The sequence below is a fragment of the Phascolarctos cinereus genome, unplaced genomic scaffold, assembly GCF_003287225.1.
Source record: "Phascolarctos cinereus isolate Bilbo 61053 unplaced genomic scaffold, phaCin_HiC Scaffold_2;HRSCAF=192, whole genome shotgun sequence".
In the NCBI taxonomy this organism is placed as follows: Eukaryota; Metazoa; Chordata; class Mammalia; order Diprotodontia; family Phascolarctidae; genus Phascolarctos; species Phascolarctos cinereus.
In genome coordinates, this window is record NW_027555625.1 from 87,980,454 (window position 1) to 87,990,070 (window position 9,617).

A 9,617-nucleotide genomic window follows, 5' to 3' on the forward strand; every position below is an offset into this window, starting at 1 on the left:
TATTTCTGCTAATTCTAACTTTCCCAGAGCCTAATGTCTATTAGCCTTGATCCCCATGAAGATATAGGCCTGCTGTTAGTTCTTCTGGCCACATTGAAGAGATTGGGCATGTTTTTCTTTCTTGTAAGGTAGTAAGATGCCCCGTTATGCTAAGTTCAGGTAGAGGCAAGGTTAAGAGATGCTAAAAAAGGGATTCAGGTGCTAGATGGTAGGTTGGTCTTGAAGGGCCTGTAAAGTCCCTTCCAACTCCTAGGTTCTGTGAGCCCAAAAGAAGCATTACTTTTGTAGTTGTGTAGAACTAGCTCTGTTAGGACTGGATAGGTGGGGAGAAGTTACCTCTTTCTGTGGTTGGATATTGTACAGTGAGCAGCTGATGTGATCGGAGGGTGTGTAGGTCGCTTTGTTTAGTTAAAGGGGGCCCTTTCCCCAACTCCACCGTCCTTCCTCCCAGCAAAGTACCTTTGATCTTGGCTGTCTCACAGAACTCAACTCAACTCACTACCCTGCTGTCCCTGGTGCTTGTGTTGCAGTTGTGAGGACTAACCCAAACCAGGCCTTATAGACAAGGAAACAAACTCAAAGAGGGTAAGTCACTTGTTCATGGTCACACTACCAATAAATGGCAGAGCTGGATTCAAACTGGGGAATTCTGAGTCCAAAGCCAGGATTCTTTGTACTGTAGTGCCTTGGCTACCTCTAGTTAGTTTTGTGAGCATCTCTGAGAAAAAAAGGAAGAGAAAAGCCCTGCTTTTCAGTCGTTAAGCCTCAGGAGTCATGTTGTGCATTTACTTTATACAGCTGACTCAAAACCACCCCCAGGATGAAAAACCTGATCAGAATTTGTTTTGCCCACTCATGAAGGTGTTCTGATTGATTGAACTTTAGTGATGACAAGGGATTAGGCCTGAAGGAATAGTGTTCCTTGTTGTTCCCTAGGCCTCAGAATCCCCAAGTTGTAACTAGGGAGAATCTCCTTAGATTCTTGATCGTTTAACTGCTCCCGGGAGAAGCTGCTGTGATAGGGAAGGAAACAAGTGGGATGTCTGTCCTTATCCAGGGAGTGCTCTTCATGGCATTTCTATTTGTAGATTTGAAACTTCAAGCTGAGTTCAGATCTGGGCTGGGGTTGTGATCCTCCCCTTATTTTCCTTGGACTTTGTAAGTAAAGATAGGGAGCGAAGAAGGGAAAACATCTAAGAGAAATGAGGAATACCCTCTAATTCCTCTTCCCCAGCCAGGATCAGTACCTCTAGGAAGCAAGAAATATGGAGTGAGGGTAGGATGGGATGAGAGGTAGGGGAAAAGAAGAGGAAAGGAAGAAGCAGGAACTAGGAGAGAGGCATATTGAAAATTCATCATTCCCTATTTTAGAGGAGGCTTTCTGTGGATTTCTGCTGTTTCCTAGTTTGTAAGCGTTTTCAGAAAAAGAAAATGAAGGTGAGAGTGAGGTCACAGGTGGGGTAGTTCAGAGATAAAGCCCCAAGGGCTTTTACATTTTTGTCTTGGTAAAAGTAAGAAGCTTGGACTATATGATTTGAAAAGATCCTTCCAACTCTAAAATTTATTTCAAAAGTATGGGAATGTATAGGTGAAAACAATAAACAGTGGTTTTGTTGCTGTAGAACAGGGGTTCTTAATCTGGAGTCCACGAACTTGTTTCAGATATATATATATATATATATATATATATATATATATATATATATATATATATATATATATATATATATATATATATATATATATATATATATATATATATATATATATATATATATATATATATATACTGCATTTAAAAAATATTATTCTGAGAAGGGATTCACAGGCCTTACCAGACTGCCAAAGGGGTCTAAGACATGCGCAAATAGGTAAAGAATGCTTGAGGAAGAACAGGGTCTGGAGTGAGTATCAAAGTGGATAAAATCACAAGGAGCTGGAAGAACAGACTCTTCCCCACCTGTACACTAGAAGGAGGGGTTTCTAAGCGTTGGATCCAGGTTGCCTTAAATCAACCTGTCTCACCGAGGTAGGGTCAATGACTTTGATTGGACTTGTTCCACTAAAGGTGAACCCAGCCTAGGTGTACACCTAAGCTCCTGAAAGGTTCAAATAAATTCATAGAGAATAGATCCCCAGTGAGTTACTGAGAAGAGAAAGGGAGGTTTGGAGACTTCCTTGACCTCTGAGGATGCTGTCCAAGAGGCTATCACAACCTCCTGTGACTTCCTCTTGGGATCCTAGCAGAGATAGGATTCTAGCCAAGCTAGACCTCATGGAATTTAGAGGTGCTGTCATTTAAAGCATCCCTGCCCTAAGGATTTTCTTTGGGGATGGGTTTAGGTGGAAAGAGGAAGGAATGATTTACACACCAATTCTGTATAGTCCTTGGGTGAAGGTGGGGGTGAGGGTGAGGGAGAGGTCAGTCTTAAAGCATATGTGGCAGGGCTCAACCTAGGGTTTTCACCTACACACGGATACCCCCACTCGACACCCAGACACACATTCCAAGGGAAGGGTCTTTGCACCATCAATCACATCTCCCCCTACTATTCCTCCCTGACACATTCACCTCTGGAATGCTTCCCATATATTTTTATCCCAATTTCAGTGATGCAGCACCGCAGCCAAGCTCGTGGGGACAAACACAGACGCCAGGTTAAGTGTTCCTTCCACGAGTTTGGTTTATTAAGGCAGAACAGGAGAACTAGTAACAGCTACGGCTGGACTTAGCTTTGAAGCAACCAAGCATGATACATCTCCAAGGCCCTTCCAATTCCTAGGGCTCACTTCATCTTCCAAGCCTTCCCACACTGGTTTGAGATTGGGACCTGGAGAAGTCTTACCATATCACCCAAGAAACCCAGCCATGACCAGCCAGTCCTCTCTTTTTAAATGTCTTAAAGATCGAGGGGTGACTGGGACAGATTCTATTCCCATCCACCAAAATTTGTGTGATGGAACTTAGTGGCCAGAGTAATCAAATCCCTTTACCCAAGGTTCTCAGATATTTTCCCAATGATAGATAAAGCCGGGGGAGTAGGGCAAAGAGTTGCTTGGTTCCTCACCTAGAGACCAATATCTGGACCTAATCCTGCAAAGTTCCTGCATCCACTCTCCTTGAATCCATCTGCCTGGTTGGATAGAAAGAGCTGCCGCCATCACCTTCTTGCTCGTGATTTATTCCAGCTGACTGGTCCCCCCTACAGAGCAGCATCTTGCTCTGGTGGAGAAAGTTAGGGCTGGAGAAACAGTAGAGCACAGGATCAAGGGTGCTGTTGAGGTAGGTGAAGGCCAGTGCTCCGTGGAACAGCTCTGTACAGATGTTGAGGGCATGGCAGTCCTTGAATCGCATAGCTAGGACAGAGGCTATCGCAGAGACAATGCTGGGCAAGAAGCAGAAAAAGTAGACAGCAACAACTACTCCCAGGACAAGCATCGCCCGGCGTGCCCCTGCTTTCTTGCCCAGGTTCCGTTGTCTGATAACGAAGATGATGCTGAAGATACAGAAGAGGATGATTCCCAATGGCAGAAAGAATTCCAGCCCATAGAGTATATGGTGCCAGCGCTGGGCGGTAGAGTCTTCAGTGTTTGTTGTAAAGCTGAGGCAAGAGGCATGGGAGTAGAGGGGCTGGGGATTGTTGAGGAGTAGGGGCACATTCATAAACAGGATGAGCACCCACAGCCCCACAGATACTTGGGCTGCTGACCCTGAAGATGCCTTGCTTAGTGTGTGGTGGGGCCATACCACCTTTAGATATCGATTGAATGCAATAGCAGTGAGGAAGACAATGCTGGCTGTACGGTTGGTGGACAGCATGAAGAGGTTAGCCTTGCAGGCACCAAGCCCGAAATTCCAAGTCTGGCTGTGGACATAATAATCCACTCGAAAGGGTAAGTTGATAATCAGGAGGAAATCAGCAACAACTAGGCACAGGAGAAAAATGGTGTTAGACCTCCAAGGTCGTATGTGGAAGCAGAAGATGAAGAGTGCAAAGCCATTGCCCGCCAGCCCCACGATACACTCCAAAGCCAGCACTGGGGCCAGGAAGGCTGACAAGGTAGGGGATGAGCTCAGGTTGCATTGCATCCCTTGCATTGTACTCCTTCAAAGTCTTGGAGAGTTGGGAAGATGATGGTTTGGGCCCCCACAAGATCCCACTGCTCTCAGAGAATGGAAAGTCACTTCAGAATCTCACATCCCCCATCTTGTTACCTTCAGTGACCAGCACGGGTCTGGACATTATTAAAACAATAGAGCTAACTGGAGGCTGGACAGCCAACCCCAGGAAATAAGATGACAATAGTCAATTGTGTAATACCTGTGGGTTTTCATCTTAGGCTCTCACCGCTGATAAAGATCATCTATAGTAGTTCCTACTTTCACCCCCACCACTGTTGTGTTCTAGGTGATCTCCTGAGGGTACCCCAAGCCTAGGATTGGGAGTGTGTCCTCCCCCTTACACCTGGAAAAGGAGACAGAGAGAGAGAGAGAGAGCTGCCTTCTCAAGAGGACATGTATCTAGGGAGGGGTGTTGAGAGATGGCTTGACTCTCTGCCCCTATATTCTTTTAGTCCCCATGGCTAGCATCATTTAATCCTTGACCTGTCCTAGGCTCTGGGATCAGGGATCTGATAATTAGACTTAGGCATGTCCTGAGTTTCTGGGGCTTGGTCCAGCCTCTAGGTTGGGGAAAGCTGTTTCATGGCCCAGCTCCTCTGAGTTTGATTTCCCCAGCTGAAAATGATCACGCCCACCACAAATTTGCTTTGTTTAAACCCTTCCTTTTGGTATTTTATATCATTTATTTGTGTACATGTGTTATCATCCTTCTTAGATTGTAAGTTCTGAGGACAGAAACTGACCTAATTTCATCTTTGTATGCCCAATACCTAGTACAGTTCATGGTCGGTATTTAATAAACATTTGTGAAATTGAATTGATTCGTAGATGAGGGCTTTGCACCAATCAAATCAGATCTACTGTTTGCTGAGCTTGTACTTCAGTTCTAGTAACTAGACCCTTACGTTGTTCATTGTAATTAAGCCCGCTCCGCCTTGTTAACTGTGTTCTTGTCTTGTTTGTGAGCCTGAAGTCACTGCTTTGGTGCCTAATCCCCTTCTTCCCCAGGACCTGGATTCCTTTCCCTGTGACCCCCACTCCTTTCTGGTGGCCATCAGACTACCCCAGTGTCCAACTCAGTTTGGCTGCCAGGACCCACCTGCTGCCCTGCCTGGCTGCATCTTTGCTTATTCAGCCTGACATGGCACTACCCTAATGTAACATCCTTTGACTTTCCCAATCAAGTACCTGCCCATCCCAGTGCATCCTTCTAGTTCCTGAAAGTGATGGAGAAATGAATAGACACAGGGCAGGAAATAAACCAGATCTGTACTGAGTAGGTTAGATAATTTGCCTTCAACAAGGCTCTTGACTGACTCAGTGACCTCTGGGAGATTCTGTTGCAGAGCTGAGTGCCTGATAATTAATAAATGCTCTTAATAAATGTTGGTTAAATTGAATTGAATTGTTGAATTGACTCAGGTTCACACAAGACCATCACATTGATGAGGGTTGTTATCTACTGGTTCCTCAAATTTGTGTTTTTAGTGAATTACAGCCCACAGCACTTGAGCTAGAAATCCCTTCAACCAGGTTCCCATGCAGGAGTGGCCCATGTCATCTGCCAGGGCACACGGAGTTTCTCTTCAAAAAACTGTGGCCATATAAATAATAGCACACATCCTCTTGCACTTCTCTAGAGGTGTCCTTCCCAATCACATTTATTGCAATCCAGAACAATCAGCCATAGATAAATAAGACTAGTTGCTTACAAACAGTGCAAGGGAATCCAAAGGTAGAAATAATATATTAGCAATTAATTTTATTACAATGACTGTTTAAAGCAAAAGTTGGTGAGCTTTCAGAAGGGGCATAACAAATTGCTGACTTGTATTCTCCCCACCCTTCCACCCAAGTGGAAGGGAAGAATAGGGGTGAGGGAGGACAGCAGCAGCTGTCTTACGTGGGAAGCTCACCCAGTTTGCTTAGCTGAACCTTCTGGCAAAGACATGGTTAGGGATACTCCCCGAACAATGCTTTCCTGAGCCTTTGGTTTCTGACAGTCCTGGAGCTTTGGGGAAGGAGGAGGAGTACAATATTCTGTCCCCACCATTTAATGCACATACACCTCTCCCCACAACCTTGGCTGTCCTGCAAGCTATGGTTTGGTTATCATATATTGTCTAGGCCAATTCTTTGTAATTCCTGGATACCCTCCTTCACATGTCATTCCTTCCTCCAGCACCTATCATAAATGCTATCACGTCATAGTGTAAGTCATCATCCATTTAAAAACCATAGCCTAGGATTCTCTAGTGGTGTGTTTCTTTTACCAACCAACCCAATGACACACTAATACAAAGCAGAAGTCATTCAATTAAACAGGGCATCAAGACAAATGACAAAGACTTCCATATACCCAGAGACACATCATGATACCCCAGGTTAACACACCACCAGTGGGGGAGGGTTTACATATGGGAAGACAGATGTGGAAGGGCACACACGTAAGAAATGTAGAACAACTCCTGTCTCCATTGCTGCTGGGCCTGCACAGATCCTCTGTTGACATCACAGGGCCAGCTGCTTTTTCCACTAAAGCTGTCCCCCTCCCTGCTGTGCATAACCTGCTGGTGTCTCCACTGCCCTGCTGATCTCTTCAACCATCTCTTGGTCTGTGGCTACTATCTGGCATCTCGCTTCATAGGAGAGGGCTTGCCAACTCTATCTTGATTGCTCCAGGAAGCATTTAATCTCTTTTGTGATACATACCAAGGCAAACTAGCTAGAGAGGTTGCTAGTTTTAAGTCCATCTTTAATTCATATCATTAAAGGCAATTTCCTTTAGCACATCAACTCCCATAATGCCACTGGTTGCCACTCAAATCAACTTAGAAAGAAACTCAAAGGACCAAGTGGAGCCAATGTAACTGGTGACTTCTGACTCAATTCCTTTGTTCTACACTAAAGAATGCCATTGTTAGGCATTCTTGGTGGCAACAAAATCTCTCCACTCTTATTTCACCACACTCTGGGTAGCACTACATGGTAAGGTTTGGCTGGGTACCAGTTTGGTAGGTACCAGCCATACCTATTTCTCTGCCCACCATATGGTCCTTATGGTCCCTATCACTACCTTCAACTTCAGTGATGAGGGAGAGAAGAGAGGAAAGGAAAGAAAAAGGAATGAGTGTGAACAAGTCATATGACAGTCCCTGGGCCTTTTCCCAGACAGGAAAAATGATGCTCCGACTCATTTTTATACTAGAGAAATGAAAAAAAAGTATCCCTGGATCTAGTTTAGTTCTGCCTTTTGGGAACTTAATAAAAAATTATGACTAATCAAAACCACGAGATTGCCTCTTTCAGCTCAAAGTCCCAAATTAAGGATGAAATCCTGGCTATTTTAGATGGAAGCTCAGATCCTCATCCTGATCTATCTATAGTCCCAGTTGTTCATTGGCATCCTTCAGTACCTTCCTCCTTGCTTGCACTTAAGCTATAGACATGCATCACAAAGGCAATTAAGGTTGATCGTACTTTGATCTGTGAAACAAAAAAATAAAAATATATAAACAGCTTAAAGAAATAAACTGAAAAACTTAAAGAATTCGGCAACAGACACTTCAGACAGAGTAGTTAAACTTTTTGCATTTTTTAAAGCTCTTAAAAGGGTGCTCATAGCCAGCAGCCTCAGTTGATTAGCCATTCCCCTGCTTTTTAATAGGTGGAGCAGAAAGCAGATGAAGTTCTAGCCATATGAACACCCTGTTGTTAGTCTGCATTCAAAGTGCCTACCATCTTGCTATGCTCCACTCACTACTGTTGCCAGTGATTACCCCCCTCCTCTGTTGCAGATGGATAAAAAAAAGTCCAATCGAGATGGAAAAATCTCCCCTCCCTAAGCCCCCCACATATAGATAATACTAATCTATCCCAGGGCTGGAAGAGGACACTGTCTGGAACAGCTCTCAGAATTCACAGGTTTCAGAACTTTTTCCTGGCCTATTGGGAAAGCACGCATACCTTGATTACATTCTTGTTACCTAATCCTCTGGACTACTCTTCTTTGCTAGTTTGCTAAACATTTACGCTGAGATCAAGGCTGGTCTCTCTTCCTCAGTTGCTTCAGTAATTGGAAAAGTAGATTGCTCATATCTGGGATCCAAGTTTATTCTTCAATTTCAAGTAGAAGTTGGCAGCCTGATCATGGTTTGAGCCCATGACCCTCTGCTCATTTCCCCTAAGATGAGCTTTTTCTTCCAGGTCCGTAGGTCTTCCATCACCTAATTGTCCACATAGCTGCATGACCATAGAAGATAATCCTCATATTCCTGAGCTGGTTTCCCCTCTTCTTCCTCTCTTAAGGCTACAATCTCTTTTACAACTCCACCTTTTAACAATTCCAAACTCTCGTCAGGGATTTGACCTTTAGCAAAAGTATTAACAAAAAGCTTTCAAAAGAAGAAATACAAACTATCAATAATGAAATGAAATGCTCCTTTATCAATAAGATAAATGTAAATTAAAACAACTCTGAGGTTTTCTGTCATCCATCACACTGGGGGAAAATGAAAGACTGAAATATTCAAAGTTCAAGAGCTTATGAAAAAAAATAGGCATACTAGTACACTGTTGGTGAAGCTATGCCTAATTGTTTAGGAAGATAATTTGGGATTATTAAAAGATACCCTCTCATCTACTGATCCCACTATTGATCATGTACCCCAAGAAGGCAAAAAAGAGAAAAAAGATTTCACATATATTAAAATATTCTTATCAGGCACTTTTGTGAGAGAAAAAAAACCAGAAACTAAGTGGATGCCTCATTGATTAGAGAATGACTGAATTAAATGAGGTATATGAATGTAAGAGAATATTATTGCATCATGAAAAATGAAGATGAATTTAGAGAAATATAGTTAGATTCCAATGATCTGATAGAGTTGAGAAAGCAAAACCAGGACAGCAATATACTCAATGACTACAATAACATAACCGAATAAATGGCATACTGATACATTATTGGTAGAGTTGTGAATTGGCCCTATTGTTCTAGGAAACAATTTGGAATTGTTCATACTCTTTGACGCACTAAAAGGCAACTGAACTCAGATTTATTACAATGACCAGTCTTGGTTTCAGAGAATAGATATAGAAACACACTTCTTTCCTCTAGGTAGAGAAGTGAATCATGGAGTGAAATGTTGTACAGTCTGTCAGACATGGTTGCTTTGTTGGTCACTTTTTCTTAATTTTTTTTTTTGACACAAAAGGAATGAGAGGTATATTAGGGAATGATTGTGATATAAAGAGAATGCAAAAGAGGTAAATAAAACATTAAGGAAAAAAAGATGTCTTGTGTAGGATATGATTTGTGAAAGCCTGCCTAATCCCTTTTTATTGCTTCTCCATGGATCACTGTGTAGAATATTGTGATAAAGATTTTATAGAGATGGGAAAGTAGGCGTATGGATAAATAATTACTCTCTTGGTCAGTTCTTTTTCTGCTCATGATATGGCCAAAGATTTTTTTCCAAGCCTTTGTTATTAT

General features: G+C 42.9%; 1 protein-coding gene across 1 annotated transcript; it reads right to left on the reverse strand.

Annotated features, from left to right (window-relative positions):
- Positions 1-2,785: 2,785 nt before the first annotated feature.
- OXER1 (oxoeicosanoid receptor 1) lies at positions 2,786-4,419 on the reverse strand. Its single transcript, XM_021001245.2, has one exon. The coding sequence runs from the start codon at positions 4,097-4,099 to the stop codon at positions 3,089-3,091; it is 1,011 nt and encodes a 336-aa protein (XP_020856904.1). The 5' UTR covers positions 4,100-4,419; the 3' UTR covers positions 2,786-3,088.
- Between the last annotated feature and the right edge of the window lie 5,198 nt (positions 4,420-9,617).

Bases quoted from the DNA above. Each gene is read 5' to 3' on its own strand.
- OXER1 (XM_021001245.2), bottom strand. From the start codon at position 4,099: ATGCAAGGGATGCAATGCAACCTGAGCTCATCCCCTACCTTGTCAGCC.